At 38.9% G+C, this 16,991-nt stretch overlaps 1 protein-coding gene across 5 annotated transcripts in view; it reads left to right on the top strand.

The window, feature by feature from the left end:
• The window catches only part of KIAA0408 (KIAA0408 ortholog), a 33,346-nt gene extending 16,836 nt beyond the window's left edge, over positions 1 to 16,510 (top strand). For all 5 annotated transcript variants that reach the window (XM_055534939.1, XM_055534938.1, XM_055534937.1 and 2 more), the window contains one exon: positions 1,706 to 16,510. In XM_055534939.1, coding sequence (XP_055390914.1) covers positions 1,706 to 1,879 — 174 coding nt within the window. In that variant the 3' untranslated portion in view covers positions 1,880 to 16,510. The remainder of the gene's footprint in view (positions 1 to 1,705) is intronic.
• Positions 16,511 to 16,991: the final 481 nt, after the last annotated feature.

Genomic DNA, 16,991 nt, shown 5'->3' on the forward strand with positions numbered 1-16,991 from the left:
CAATGAAGAGCTATCCATCAGTACCTTATACACATAATTTATAAAAAGCTACAAGGTGACATATTGTTACAATTAGGCAATACTTTGAAAACCCTAGTTTTACAAGCACAGTGTGTATGCAGCATAGTTTTAAAGGATGCAAGTTGCCTCCTGGTGTGAGAAATTTTTATGTGGTTTTCAAGTCCTATAAAAATATCAGTTTACGTCCAGTTGATCAGAAACTTTGTCTGTTTGCCCAAAGTGCAAATAACTATCCTGCTTTTGTATGTCTGTTGTTTAGTTGAGCCCATAGATACCTGTAAGGTCCTCTGGCTTCAGATAGAAGGGCATGGAAGTGGAAGCATGTGTACAATAATCAGCCCAAAATTCTCATTAACAAATATTAAATATTTCCCATTTTTGCAATGATTGGAGGTTTGAGAAGGGTCCTCTACTGTAGATCCTTAAGAGCAGTTCTTATATTTGGGACACCCCTGATGGTCCAGTGGTTAAGAGTCCACCTTCCAATACAGGGGACATGGGTCTGATATCTGGTCAGGGAACTAAGATCTCACATGCCCAAGGGGCTACTAACCCCAAGCGCCACAACTAGAGAGATGCCTCACACATGGTAACTGAGAGCCCACTCGGCAACAAAAGACCCCCACATGCCCCAATTAAGACCCAGCACAGCCAAAAGTAAATATTATAAAAAAGAACAAAGTTCTATTTTAAAGTCTTTTAAAGATAATTTTGAAGCTTTTAAAAGATTGATAGTAAGAGTGGTTCTTAGTGAACAAAAAAAAAGATAGCATCAGACAAATCATTTGGTGATTTGTGTCCCTTTTGTTTATGATCTCTAAAAGTGTCAATGCTGCTGCTGCTGCTAAGTCGCTTCAGTCGTGTCCGACTCTGTGCGACCACATAGACGGCAGCCCACCAGGCTCCCCCGTCCCTGGGATTCTCCAAGCAAGAACACTGGAGTGGGTTGCCATTTCCTTCTCCAATGCATGAAAGTGAAAAGTGAAAGTGAAGTCGCTCAGTTGTGTCCGACCCTCAGTGATCCCATGGACTGCAGCCCACCAGGCTCCTCCGTCCATGGGATTTTCCAGGCAAGAGTACTGGAGTGGGGTGCCATTGCCTTCTCCAAAAACAGCTCGCTTTGAATATGAATATGGCATTTGCTAATCTTGTGGATCTCGTTGTATTAAGTTTTAATACAACTAATTTCTTTTTAGAACTAACTATGTAAGTTAGTCTTATGTTAGAACTCAAAGTTTATGTCAGGTAACATTGATATGATGGAACTAAAGATTTTCCTTAGTGGAGTGTTAGGATATTTCAGGTTTTTTAAAGATAATAATATAAAGAATTAATTTGCGTCCGGTTATTTTATGTCAAGTTATAAACCGGATGCAAATTAATTCTTCTTTAAATTATTATCTTTAACATAAGATTAACTTACATAGTTAGTTCTAAAAAGAAATTAGTTGTATTAAAACTTAGTATGATGAGATCCACAAGATTAGCAAATGCCATATTCATATTCAAAGTGAGCTGTTTTGATTAAAACATCCCAGACCACAAATATTAGACAAAGAGATTCTTTAATTTTTCTTGCTTGTAAACATGGTAAATACATTAATCCTACACTTGGGATCCATAATATATTAAGCTCATTGTTGGTGCCTGAATGGTGAGGTGAAGGTCTTCTTTTGTGTCTTAGGAATCCATGGCAGTGAAATCCTCACCTGGAAAAGGATTTTCCCGACCTGCCAGACCAGCAAATCGCCGTCTCCCATCCAGATGGGCATCTAGATCTCCTTCAGCACCCCCTGCCTTGCGGAGAACTGCCCACAACTTCCCCATTCCTCTGCGATCAGAAGCATCGATGGTCTAAGTCTCTGGCCTGGATTGCTAGACTACAAAAGTCCGATTGCCAAACAGAGTATTCCGAGTGTTTACAACCAATTCTGTCTCTTCTGTATCCTTCAAGATTACTGGGACAATTTAAACCTTAACTTCCCATCAGTCTTCAGTGTTTTTAATCTATGGAGTAATTATCTTCTTGTATTTTGATTTCCTAGATCAGAATTTTTTAATGCCATCCTCATTAATTTGCCAATATGATTTACATCGAAACAGTGTACTATATTGTATATTCTGACTTTCTTGCAAGTGGCAGAAAGCAAGGTTATGTGCATGGCTATGTGTTTTGTAGGTGCATGTGTTGATACAGGAAATGTCAGTATGTATTTAGATAAGTAAAACTTATGTGCTAGTGTTGACTTTGAAATTATAACATATATACCTATATATTCTTTGTGTTTATTTAAAAATTTTTAAAATACACAGTATTATTTATATTTTTTGTACCTTTTAATAGGTATCCACGTAAGGCATTTGAGGTACATATATTAACTAACCACTTCTTGACCCCAGCTACATAGAAAACTAACTATACATATACCTAAGGTTAGTAGGTTTCTACAGCCAACTCAGTTCCTTAACCCATATAAGGATAGATTAATACCATTGATCTCCTCATTTATTCTTTTAAATATTAATAAATAAAAAGTTTAAATAGGTTGAAACAGATCAGCCTTCTAAAACAAACATAAAATGTCCACAAAAACTTTTATATATCATTCAGCAGTCTATTATGGCTTTCGCTGTATACTTGATCCTCAGAGCCAGCATAAGACTGCTTTATAAACAACATAACTGAACAATTAATTTATTTTGACAACCTTAGTAACAAACATACCTTAAATATGGTTTAAAAAGAAATTTGATTAGGCTGAATTCTAATTTTGGCAAAATTTTAGTAAGCTTTTTTTCAGCATTTGGAGCAATGCATATTGTGAGAGGTAAGTTATTCACTTTTTCCCTTTTTAATCTTTCCCTGAAATTAGTAGATAAGAGACTATTTCAAATTTTTATTAACAAAGAAAATCAGGAACGATACTTCATTGAGAGCTGAATTGTATTTCTTGCAGTGTGCTACATTCAAAAAGCCTTAAACTAACCTTTGGCATCCATGGGTAGCATAAGGGGCAGAAACTTTTTTGGTGGTTGCACTTTGCTGACAGTGAATATCCATATACTGAGAGCTGACAGAAATATGAACGTCGAGGTGCTTGGAATTCTACATGAATGATCTTAGAAGCAACTTTGCTATCCACTGTCTCTGTATAAAGCCAACTACATTATTAGATAGTAATTCTATTTAAGCTTTTCTTTTACTACTAAAAGCTTAACGAATTCTTATCACAAAGATATTCAAAGACCCTTCTCCTTGTGATACATTCTAACAGTTTAGGAAAATTCACTTCATCACACCATGATTTGACGTACAGTAATTAATTTTTGAATCCCAGACTGCCTTAAAGGCTCAAGACTGTTGCATGGTGATGGCCAGATTCATATTTTCCGATAAGAAGAGTTTCCGGGAGTTGAGCAGAATTAAACTTCTAGAACGTGAGGTTGGAGCAGATGGTAAGAAAGGGCTACAGATCCAGTCTTTTAATTCTTGTTTGTTTCAGGCATATCCTTTTCCATAGGAAGACTGTAAGAGAAAAGTACCCTAGATATCAAGTGATGTCACTCATATAATATGCTGTTCATCTAAAAGGGAGAAGACCCTGGGGAGGTGGGAGACTATGGCATAAGATAATAAACCGGAAGATCCTGCTGTGTAACAGTGGAGCTCAAGCCTGCCCAAGGGCTGTGCGACAAAGCTCCTCCTCTCCTTCGCTGTATCCCAGGTAGTCTGACGTGGGTCTGTGGTCCTAACTTGAATTACAAGTCAAATATTGAGGGTTGTTTTTTAATTCTTGGCCTCACCCCATAACTACTAAAAGAGAATTTCCAGGGGTGGGGAGGGAATTTTGAGTCCTTAATAACACAGAACAAAATACTTGCTAATTAGGGAGATTTGGAAGCAGTGACATTCATTGATACCCTAATGATGTGTATCATTGGATATTCATGTTACTTCTCTGTGGCTTCCTTATCTGTAAATTAAAAGGGTGATATTGTCACACATCACAATTTTGTGCCACTTGTTCTAACCATCTGAATGAAACAGTGGGATACATTTTAACATCCTATGTTGACAAAAATCATAGAATATTAGCGCTGGGAAAAAAAAAAAAAAACCTTAGCATCTACTCCAACTCCTTGATTTTAAAGTTGGAAAAACTAAAACAAATATTAATTGAATATTCTGTCTTCTCTTTTAAATATTTTATATAATTTTTTATGGAAAAACCTATCAGTTAAATGGAAATTATCCTGGAAAATACATTTTTGATGTATTGTGACTTTTAGCCAGTAATTTTTCTACTTTGGATGGGCATTTTCTTCCCCCAAAACTTACCTTTATTATACCATCATTACTGGATTCTAGGTGTTTATAAACCTTTCAGAGGCGCTTGATTAGAAGTTTTCCCTGGCAGACTTTTGAAGGGAAAAAAATCTTATATTATTTCAATAGAGTTACTGATGTTGTAGATTGATCTCAGAAAGGAAGAAGAATGAGGCAGAGGAGAGTGTTTGAGTTTCTGTGCCCGTGTGCCTGTATGTGTGTATGTGTGTGTGTACATGTGCACAACCCTTGCCCATGCTCCCTATGTTGCTTTATGATCAAAGCCAAATACAAATGATGTTGTATAATTCACTTTATTAAACATTATTCATAACTTTAATTTATTTTTACATAGACAATGACAAGGACCAGATATTATCATGCACAAAACGTGATTACTTCTACATAGAGGATTTAGCCAGTCTCCACGTCATCCTAAGAAAACATTTGGACCTAAAAGCAAGAATCTGCTTTCCCACACAGACTTTTTAAAATGATTTTTAGTCACGCTTGCTGACAAACAGCTACTCAATAATGAAATCTCTTTCAATCATTGGAAACTATCAAGTAAAATAGGTGTGGAAACACTTGTGGTGGCAATGTGTATACACGAGGAAGAACATTTATATTTTCCTCTTTTACTGGTGAAACTCCAGCTGAGAGTTTTTTAAAGTCTAAACTCAAATATGTACACAGTTCAACCTAGCTTCTCCTAAAATATCTCAAGATGGTAGTCTAAAGACCAAGCCTGCTTGAACTCCTGCACCCAGTCATATGCAAACACATCTGGTTTCTCATGTACTGACACCACTTTGTGTCTATTTATCTGCTTATTAAGTCTGATTAAGTTTGTTTTAAAAAGAAATACTCCTCTGAAATTTGCTCTTACATTATGAAATCAGTTAAATTATTTTTAGACATACACAGACTTCTTGTTATTGTTGTTTTAGTTGCTAAGTTGTACCTGACTCTTTTGCAACCCCATGGACTGTAGCCCCCCAGTGTCCTCTGTCCATGGGATTTCCCAGGCAAGAATGTTGGAGTGGGTTGTCATGTCCTTCTGCAGGGGATCTTCCCAACCCAGGGATTGAAACTGCACCTCCTGCTTGGCAGGTGGGTTCTTTACCACTGAGCCACCCGGAAAGCCCCACAGATTTCTAGTAGAGTGCTATTTCGCTTCAAATTCTGCACATTTCTTAAGTAGCAAGTACTTAATCAGAGGGACTTCGCTGCCAGCTCAGCAGTAAAGAATCCATGTGCAATCCACATGCAGTAGCTGCAGGAGATATGGGTTTGATCCCTGGGTTGGGAAAATCCCCTGGAGGAGGGCATGCAACACACTCCAGTATTCTTGCCTGGAGAATCCCATGAGCAGAGGAGCCCGGCAGGCTTCAGTCCAGAGGGGCGCAAAGAGTTGGACATGACTGAAGCAACTTAGTGTGCATGCACATTTATCAGAATCTAGACCATGACCTTCATTTTATTACAGCTCAGAAAATAAGCCTCTCCAAAAATGAGCTTCATGAAGTAAAAGAAAGCAAAGAAAAAAAATTGCAGGAGGAGTTTTAAGGCAAGTGCCTAGCCAACATTTTTTATTGTGGGAATTCTTATCATAGAAAATAATCTTTGTCTCAGTGGGGAAAAAAATCTTAAGACTTAAAATCTGATACATATTACAATGATCTCATGAATCCAACAGGTAAGATTGGCAACTTCTGGAAAGAAAAATGATTCTGTTTTTATGAATCTCTGATGGAGTCTAGAAATGAGAGAAGAAGCTAGAGTAGGAAGGACCTTAGAAATCACACAGAGCCATCTCATCTGACTTTAAAAGACAGGCAAGGGTGGTGTGTGTAGACTGATAGTCTCTTCTTTCCGCCTTCCTTTTATTGTCATCTAAAGTTTTATCTAGATAAACCCATAAATAAAATCTTCCTATAATAAGAGCAAAATTAGATACCCCAGAAACTGAACGTGACATTTTTCTTCAATTAAAAAAAGAAATAGGCACAATATCAAAGAGTAAGACCATGTCTAGAAGAACTTAGAAAATGACTGTATATATGAAGTGGAAAAGCATAGGGAACACCCATATTGCATCTGGGAATAAAATATGGTCTCAGGGAAAAAGAAGTGCAGTGATATTATAACTAAAGAAGGTGAAGCTTAATCAGCTTCTCTGAGCTCTGTCCTGAATGGAAAGGAGGTGGGCTGCATGGAGCAGAGGAAAAGATACTTGAGAGCAAGAGTATCCACTGTTGATCCACTGCCATCCAGTTAAAACAAACAAAAAGGCCAGGGCCTGAGAACATGAAATTTCTGGCCATAGTACTACTCCATTCTGTCTCTAGGGGAGGAGGTTCCCACAGACTGTCTGTGCCCCACAGGTCTGTGCCAAAGGGTCACCCAGTTCCATCAGCTCACTTTTCCCACACTCACTCAAGTACTGTTCTGATTCTCAAATTAACGACTTGTTTAGAGAAATAAGAGAGTATCAAGACCAGTGTTTTTTTTTTTTTTTATATTTCCAGGAAGTTCTCTCTAATAGTAAAAAAAATAACTACCCAAAGTCTCTGTCTGTAGACAGCTTTCTCCATCCTTGGCTGCAAAGAACATAATCTAATTTCAGTATTTACCATCTAGTGATGTCCATGTGTAGAGTCCTGTTGTCGGAATAGGGTGTTTGCTATGACCAGCATGTTCTCTTTACAAAACTAATCTGTTAGCCTTTGCCCTGCTTCATTTTTTAATCCAAGGGCAAACTTGCCTATTATTCCTACTTTTGCATTCCAGTCCCCTATGATGAAAAGGACAATCTGTTTTTGGTGTTAGTTCTAGGTGTTGTAGGTCTTCATAGAACTGGTCAGCGTTAACTTCTTCAGCATCAGTGGTTGGGGCATAGACTTGAATCATTGTGATGTTGAATGGTTTGCCTTGGAAATGAACAGAGATCATTCTGTCATGTTTGAGATTGCACTCAAGTACTGCATTTTGGACTCTTTTGTTGACTATGAGGGCTACTCCGTTTCTTCTAAGGGATTCTTACCCACAGTAGTAGATAAAATGGTCATCTCAATTAAATACACCCATTCTCATCCATTTTAGTTTGCTGATTCCTAAGATGTTGATGTTCAATCTTGCCATCTCTTGTTGGCCATGTCCAATTTACCTTGAATCATGGACCTAACCTTCCAGGTTCCTATGCAGTGTTGTTCTTTATAGCATCAGACTTTACTTTCACCACCAGACACACCCACAACAGCATCAATTCCACTTTGGCCCATCCACTTCATTCTTTCTGGAGCTACTAGTAATTGCCCTCCACTCTTCCCCAGTAGCATGCTGGACACCTTCTGACCTGGGAGACTCATCTTTCAGTGTCCTCTCTTTTTGCCTTTTCATATTGTTCATGGGGTTCTCAAGGCAAGAATACTGGAGTGGTTTGCCATTCCTTCCTCCAGTGGACCACGTTTTGTCAGAACTCTTCACTATGACCCATCCGTCTTGGGTGACCCTGCATGGCATGGCTTATAGCTTCATTGACTTATACAAGCCCCTTTGCTACAACAAGGCTTTGATCCATGAAGGGGGTGTCTAAAATCATTTCACTTAGGGTAGTCATAACTTGAAAATTTTTACAGTCCTTAAACAAGCCAGGATTTTGTTTGCTTTGTTCACTTACTGTGCCAAGTGCTTAGGAAAGTGCCAGCAGAGAGTCAGCTCAATAAATATTTGTTGAATAAAAAAAAAATTGTTGTTAACCGTTTAACAGTAACAAAATTCTTTAATCGTTATCAGGAAAATCAAAATAGGTTGTCCTCTCTGCTTCCTTATTTAATTACCACGGACTGAAATTATTTATTTCCCAAAATTGAGCCAGGTGAATTTACTTTGTATAGTAATTTCTCTTCTTGATGGTGTCACCATAGTTTCAGCACTTAAAATGTGCCTACAAATAGAGATCATTTGTTTTCACTGTTTTGTAAACTTTATAAGCATAATCACTGGCATAAAATGACAAGAATACTACCAACGAGATAGTATTCTTGAACGTTTGAATTGACTGCTGGTAGAAACTTAAGTATCTTTTAGCTGAAAAGTCAGTGTGCTATGTGAAATATTGTAAGGCTCTCTTTTTTATTGTCTGAGGAGAAACATAGTTGAAGGGCTTTTGTGAAGACAAAAAAATAATAATATAGGACTAACTTTTACCACATGTCATTGAATTGAAATTTCCAAAATTTCATGGTCGATGTCAGTTCTTCGCAGCTGGCACATTTTAACTGCTGTCTTATCACACCCGGTGAAAGCTTTCACAGATAATTCAATCTTAAAATGTTTTTGCTAAATAAGCCAGCTTTGAGAACTACTGTTTGCCGTTAGATAAAGCGGTGATTCATCATTTTAACCCATATTTTAGCCATTTTTACAAGTTTTTAATTTTCCTCTTAAAAAAGTAGTTTTACTAAATTGAAAATCTTTTTAAAATTGTTATTTATTTATTTTTGGCTATGCTTGGTCTTGGTTGCTGTGCGGGGACTTTCTCTAGTTGCAGAGAGTGGGGCTACTCTTCTTGTTGCAGAGCACAGGCTCTAGAGCTCGTGGGCCTCAGTAGTTGCAGTAAGCCTATGCAGCATGTGAAATCTTCCTGGACTAGGATCAAACCCATGTTCCCTGCATTGGCAAGGGGATTCTTTAGCCACTGGACCAGCAGGGAGGGCCCTAATTTGATCAGCAGATTTCTCTGCCTAAACCAGCACATATACATGTCAAAGCGCAGATTTTCAAACTCATTTGCCATTTCTTTATAAATTTATCTAAAAGATAAGCATCTAAATAATTATTTCTGTTAATTTTCAACAAAATTCAGCATTTATGTCCAGCCCACTAATCCACAAAGAAAAGCAGAAAACAAATTCTTTGAGAGGGGATATTATTGACGCACCACCCCAGGGCTGCTGATTCATGCAGAATATAAAAGGGTGACCCCTTGTTGACATCAATATCAACATCATAGATTCATTTCTCTGCAAACACTCATCAATGGGCATTTTCATTAATTAAAAAGAAATCTCATATATAGTTTAAAAATCATTTTCTGTAATTTCAATCTGTATAAATTAGGATAAAGATTTTTAAATTACCAAATTATCAGTGTCCATGCTTTCCAATTTAAAATAAAGAGCAAGGTTAGGGTTCATCTTTCAATCGGTCATTCTTCTTGTGTGTTAGAACTATCAAACATCAAACAACATTTAATAATTGTATCTTTTTCATCCTGTTGGTTTCTTTTTAATCTCCAAACAGATATAATCATAACTATAGCATGGAGCTTCACCAAGATTGGGGTTATTTTCTTTAAACAGATTTTAATAATCAGGCAATTTTGTCTTTTCAATTGTGCTTTTCACTCCTAGCTAATATTTTTTTCCTCTGTTGGTGCAACATTTTCTGCTCCTTTGAACAGTTTATTTTAATGTTAACCACAAGAACAGTGATGGTTTATGCAGTTATTCTCAGAGTTTTATCCACTGAAAGATATAAACAACTAGACCTTTGGCAGTTCCACCATATTATAGCTCATATTTCAAATATGCCTCTAAGTACATCCTACTATTTTTAGATGGGAGCTACCTAGTACCAGTTCAGCAGTAAAGAGAGTGGTCTATGACCTTTCCATCATCATTTCATTGGTAAAACTCATCTCTCCAACTTTTGCTGATTTCTGGAAGTACTAAGAAGTTTAAATTATCTGTTTTATTTTACTCAATATTCAGCTTGGGACCCAAACTTCCTTTTTAAATGACATAATGTATTTCCTGAGGAAATAAAATTTTAAAATTGTTTTTGTTGTTCAGTTGCTTAGTCATGTCCAACTCTTTGTGACCCCAAGGACTGCAGCATGCCTGACTTCCCTATCTTTCACCATCTCCCAGAGTTTGCTCAAATTCATGTCCATTGAGCCAGTGATGCCATCCATCCATTTCATCCTCTGTCATCCTCTTCTTCTCCTGCCTTCAATCTTTCCCAGCATCAGGGGCTTTTCAAAAAATGATAACATAACATGCAATGCAGCTTATTTTAAAATACTTATTCTCTATTGGCAGAAAGTAGAACTTAGAAGGAATCAAGCACTTGTAAACAAAATACATAATTACAGTAATTGTTAGAAATTCTTAAATTTCATTTTGCAATCAATGACTTTCTGTGGCATGTAATCTAAAGGTTAAAAACACTGATTCTTTCTTTTTCAATAGTGAAAGATGTGTATCAGTTTTCACAATCAATAGCCAGACAAAAAATAAAAGATGATCATAATTGCAAGCCATATTGGGAACATGATTAACTTGCTGCTGCTAAGTCGCTTCAGTCGTGTCCGACTCTGTGCAATCCCATAGACGGCAGCCCAGCAGGCTCCCCCGTCCCTGGGATTTTCCAGGCAAGAACACTGGAATGGGTTGCCATTTCCTTCTCCAGTGCATGAAAGTGAAAAGTGAAAGTGAAGTCGCTCAGTTGTGCCCGACCCTTAGCCACCCCACGGACTGCAGCCTACCAGGCTCTTCCATCTATGAGATTTTCCAGGCAAGAGTACTGGAGTGGGGTGCCATTGCCTTCTCCATGATTAACTTAGCAATATAAAATAATTACATAGAATTTGGGGGGTCAAGCAGAGTGATGTGGTAAGTGAAAGTGCATACATGGACGTGTTTTCATCCACTCAGCCAATTTATGTCTTTTGGCTGGTGCATTTAATCCATTTACATTTAAGGGAATTATCAATATAAATGATCCTATTACTGTTTTCTTAATTGTTTTGGGTTTATTTTCTATAGGTCTTTTCCTTCTCTCATGATTCCTGCCTACAGAAGTTCCTTTATTTGTCATAAACCTGCTTTGGTGGTAACTTTTGCTTGTCCATAAAGTTCTTGATTTCTCCATCAAATCTGAATTGAGAGTCTTGCTGGGTAGAGTATCCTTGGTTGTATGTTTTTCCCTTTCATCACTTTAGAGATATTATGCCATTCCCTTCTGGTTTGTAGAGTTTCTGTTGAGAAATCAGCTGATAGCCTAATGGGAGTTCCCTTGTATGTTATTTGTCATTTTTCCCTTGTTGCTTTTAATATTTTATTTTTATCTTTACTTTTTGTCAGTTTGATTACTATGTGTCTTGGCTAAAAACACTGATTCTTGCAGCAACTGAATAATTACTCTAAAGACTGGCTGTCCAGGTCTCTGAGGACACATTGGGAAACCCCATTTTTCAGCTTTTCCTGCTCTGGCAGCCAGTGCCAGGAGAAATCTTAACACACTGTTCTTCCTCTAGTAGCATGTTCATGTTCGTTTTGTGGGACCACACTGTTGATAGCACTTTATTCCCCAAAGCACAAGAGTACTAAACTTCCCAGTCAATAATTGTATCTAAAAAGGTTATTCTTTCTTGGCTGACATAAAAGCCACAAAATATTCACCAACAAAGAAAATCATGTTATCTAATTTTCATTGAGTTGGCTTGTACCCAACAGAGTTTTATACACTTTTTATTTTGAAGTAACAGTTGACTCATAGTAAGCTGAGAAAATAGAACAAAGAGTCCCAGCTTCCCAGCTTTTTACCCAGCTTCCCCGATGATGACATCTTATAGAGGCTCTAGTGTAAAATCAAAACCAGGAAACTGACATTAGGACCTGCATTGTAAAACCTGCATTCATTTGTGTGTGTGTGTGTGTAGTTTTATGCACCTTTTTTCATGTACAAATTTGTATAATCACCACCACAATCAAAATACATGTTTGATGCACTATCACAAAACAATTCCTTTGTCCCGCCTCCTTGTATCTGTGTCTCCCTCCCCACTAAACCCATCCTTGTGCCCTGACAGCCGCTAACCTGTTCTCTACCCATCTAGTTTTATTGTTTCAAGGATGTTATATGAATGGAATCATACACTATTAATATTGTGGGGGTGAAAATCTAACTTTTTTCACTAAACATAATGTCCTTGGGGTCCATTTGGTTTGTTGCACATATCTGTGTGTGTGTGTGTGTGTGTGTGTGTGTGCACGCACACACATACACTTCTGTCCAATTCTTTACAGCCCCATGGACTGAAGCCCAAGAGGCTCCTCTGCCATGTAGCTTTCCATGCAAGAATACTGGATGCAGTGCCATTTCCTTCTCTAGGGGATCTTCTCGACCCAACATCAAAACTCTGTCTCTTGCATCTCCTGCATCAGTAGGCAGATTCTTTACCACTAGTGCCATCTGGGAAAGGGACAAAAGTTCCAAAGCTACTTGTAGTCTAGGAAATCTAGTGGCTTCAAAGCAGTACTTTGTCAGGGACCAGTCAGGAGGATAGAAACAATAGGAATCGAAGCATGTAAGAACGGGAAATTGATAACAAAGGGACAGAATATCTGGAGAAACAAGCTGATGATGAGGGCTGGAGGAGCAAGAAAGAAGAGTTAATACCTAGAGATTAGGAGCTGCTAATGTTCCCTAATGTTCCTAGCCTAGAACACACACACTTGAAGCTGCACTGTTGGAAGCTCCGTCAGGGCTTGTTCTAGGATGCCAAATAAGAACCATTTCCTATAGAAAAATGCAGCTTCCATTTGGACTGTTGAGTTTAAAATCACCTCACCATCACTATCATTACAACAACAATGGCAGTTATCACTGCGTGGGAGCTGGAAGCAGAAGCTTCTCTTTCTTTATCATCCAGGTCTCCTTCCAGTACCAAAGGGGCCTAGAAGATACAGTGTAGTCTCACAGCCCTCGTCATACACAGCAGAGTCTAAAAGGGAAGTGGGAAAATCCAAAATGTTACTGCAGAACTTCTCTAAAATGAAACATTTGACTTGACATTAATGCCTTAAACATAAGGAAAAATGATCAAAGATGGCACCGGTTGGCCAACTTTTTGTTTTCTCCAGTATTTTAGAGCAAAATGAAATTATCACTAGTGTGTAGCAGGATCATTTACTTATGGATCTCAGTAAAATCAGAAGAGTTTACAGGCTCAAATTGGTAGAGAGTACTACCTGGAAATTTCAAACTTCTAGTAAGAGAATAAAGGAATTTATGGAGTTTTTCCCCCCAAAATTGTACTTCAGATATTAACATTTTTGTGAAGAAGAACATGGAATAAGTCTTTCACATAAAGGTATTCAATCTGTTTTTAAAGGGAAGAAGATTAACAAATCACTGAGGATCATTCTTTAAACTACATTTTACATTTGTGCCCCAAGCAAGCACCTCTTACCCAGATCATCAATTTACAAAACCTTAAAATATATTAAATCACCTGGTATCTCTTCTCTAACTTTGAAATTTACACTCTAGAATTGTTAGGGGAAGCACACTGAAACTGCCCACCTGGCCAGGTCCTTTAGTAACCATTCGCATGAGCTGTTTTATGACAGGAGATCCTGGTAAGGAATATGGAACTAATAAGCCACCACCAACTGGAAGAGTTCGGGAAAGGTCAAAAGGAGACACCATGTGTCCGTTCACTTCCCAGAATCCCTCTCGCTAGTATCCATCTTAGCTGGGCGATGCGTGTGCCACCAGGAAAGACTGAATTAGAATGATTGGCCAAAGACAATCCAGAAACTAATCCCATGACCATAAAACCCGAGACTGCAAGCCATGTGGCAGAGCAGTTCTCCTGGGTTCCCTTACCATGCTGCTCTCCACCTGGGTGTCCCTTCCTAATAAAATCTCTTGCTTTGTCAGCACATGTGTCTCCTCAGACAATTCATTTCTGAGTGTCAGACAAGAGCCCAGTTTCGGGCCCTGGAAGGGGTCCCTCTTCCTGCAACAGAATATTCATGGATTATTCAACAAAGCTTCCAAAATTATTTAAATCTCAAGTCCATTTCAAGAGAAGAAAAAAATATGGTACTGGCAAAACCTAATCGAAAATCTTGACCTTTTCAAATATTTCTTTTCCTTAGCAGTTCTAATTTCTGAAATTTTATAAAGCGCAAAGGGAAATTTTCAGAATGGAATGAAGAATGGCTTTGATTTCTGTTTTCCACTCTGGGGTGGGGGTCCACACCCTTTAGGTTTCATAAGACACAATGAAAAGACAGATCTGATTCTAAATTACCTGACTGTTATGGTCCCCCAATTCAGAAAGTACACATGCAATGAGGGCAAAGAAACACACAACATTAGCAACCAGAAGTAAAGTGAACACTTTGGGAAAACATACAGTCAGGGAAAACAGCAAGGCAAAGCCATCCCATTGCCCTGCATATGCTGTGTAGCTCTTTGCAGGGCTGGGGGGCATGTGGGGGGCAAGCTGAAAAGGGAGAACAGGGATTGTCAGAAGAAGACCTCACCAGATACTACTATTCTACATATTGATAGAGAAAGAGGGGTAGGAAATGGCCACTTGATTTTGACAATGTAACAAAGGGAGCTTCTTTTCACAATGTCATGGGACATTAAAAACAGGCTCGTTGGAAAAGGGGAACCCCAAATTCAGGCACCACCATCCGCTTGTTCTTTCCTCAGCCTCAGATGGGAGTCTAGCTAGCTACCAAAAGGGGGAGGAAATGAGCTACTGACACCAGCCATCTCAAGGTGTCTCTCATTATATTCGTGAACTATAGCACTCAGGGGAAGGAGAAAGAAGAATTTAGAGAAGTTTAGAGGACTTAGTAGCAAACAGGCACTTACTTACTCTTTTGACTGCAAGGAAAAAATTTTGCTATATTGTAGAGTGGGAAAAAAGTAGTGGGATTTCATTTATGTATAGCAAAATACTTTTGTATTTTCTACTCAAAATTTTACAGCAACGTATTTGTAAAGAGGAAACAAATTTTAAAATCTATAAACAAAATATGATTTCTTTGATTTACTCTTTCAAATGATGCTTATCTTCCAGTATCCTAATTGGAAAATTAATTTTCCCTAAAGAATAGGAGAAATCTTTTTATCTGAGAAACAAGTCACTTTCTACTCATTTAAATTATGTGTTTTCTGTTAGCTTCACTGTGTCTAATCTATCAACTTATTTTAAATAATAGACTATAAAATTACCCTCACCTGGGTAAAGAAATTATCATCTGGAGGAAAATGGTTCCAATAAGCATATTTATGATGATCATACATGTTGGGTTTCTATATTTAAAATTATAAATACATGATGCCCAGTTAAATTTGAACTTCAGATAAACAATAATCAGTTTATAATAACACTATTGGTTTATTCTGCTCTGAATCGATTGTTAACACAAAGATAGATAGATGATAATAAGTAGACAGAAGATAGAAAGATAGAATACAATATTTAGGATATCCTTATAGTAAAACATTTTTTGTTGTTTTCTGATTCTCAATAGAGGAAAGAAAGAAAAAGAGAAATATTTTGAAGGCAGAGCCCAAAGGAAGGCTAACCAGACTAACAATAAATTGGTTGCTTTGAAAAGCAGAGGAGGGAGGAGCCAAGATGGCGGAGGAGTAGGACGGGGAGAACACTTTCTCCCCCACAAATTCATCAAAAGAGCATTTAAACGTCGAGTAAATTCCACAAAACAACTTCTGAATGCCGGCAGAGGACATTAGGCACCCAGAAAAGCAGCCCAACTCTTCGAAAGGAGGTAGGAAAAAATATAAAAGACAAAAAAAGAGACAAAAGAGGGAGGGACGGAGTTCCGTCCCGGGAAGGGAGTCTTAAAAAGAGAGAAGTTTCCAAACACCAGGAAACCCTCTCACTGCCGAATCTGTGCCGAGCTTTGGAAGCACAGAGGGCAACATAAAAGGGAGGGGAAAAAAAAATAAACAATTAAAAATCGCGGATTGTGAGTCCTACGGTAACTCCCCCAGCGGAGAAGCAGCGCAGACGCCTGCACACGGCATTAGCAAGCGGGGGCTGGGCAGGGAAGTGCGGCGCGGGCTGTGTCCCTTAGAGTAAGAATCCGGCCGAATGTCCTGAGCGCTATCTGAGAGAAATAATTTGGGCTAGCAAACCAGACTGTGGGATATCTACCACGCGAAAAGCCAGCCCTAACCTAAGACACCGCCAGGCCCGCGCACAGAACAAAGGACTGAACAGAGATAGCCGGCTGCAGACCTTCCCCCTCCGGTGACAGGCAGCCAGAGCCGAAAGGGGGCAATCGCAGCTCCAGAGAGACACTATCTAGAAAACTGTAAGCAGGCTTCTTTGCTAACTAAAACTTCTTGGGGGTCTGGACGGTCAACATCTGCCTGAGAAGGTGCGCCGGTTTTACACCCAGATAACTGAGTGGCGGGGAGGCGATAAGTCGCAGCATTGGTGCCCGCCAAACACCTCATCACCTGAGCTGCTCGGATCTGGGAAGAACACAAAACGCAGGCCCAACCGAGTCTGCGCCTCTGAGGACTACCCGAGTGCCTGAACCTGAGCGGCTTGGACCTGGGAGCTCAGCCCAGGGCCGGCCTCTGATTGTTCCCGGGGAACAACCTAGAGCCCAAGCAGTGTGGGCAGGGAGGCTACACGCGCCGTGAGCGGGGTCAGACCCAGTGTGGTTGAGGCACTGCGAGCGCACGCCAGTGTTATCTGTTTACAGCATCCCTCCCTCCCTCCCCACAGCGCAGCTGAACAAGTGAGCCTAAATAAAATTAAAAAAATAGTGTCCTCCACCGTCCCCTTTGT

Source organism: Bubalus kerabau, chromosome 9 (genome assembly GCF_029407905.1).
Source record: "Bubalus kerabau isolate K-KA32 ecotype Philippines breed swamp buffalo chromosome 9, PCC_UOA_SB_1v2, whole genome shotgun sequence".
Classification (NCBI taxonomy): Eukaryota; Metazoa; Chordata; class Mammalia; order Artiodactyla; family Bovidae; genus Bubalus; species Bubalus kerabau.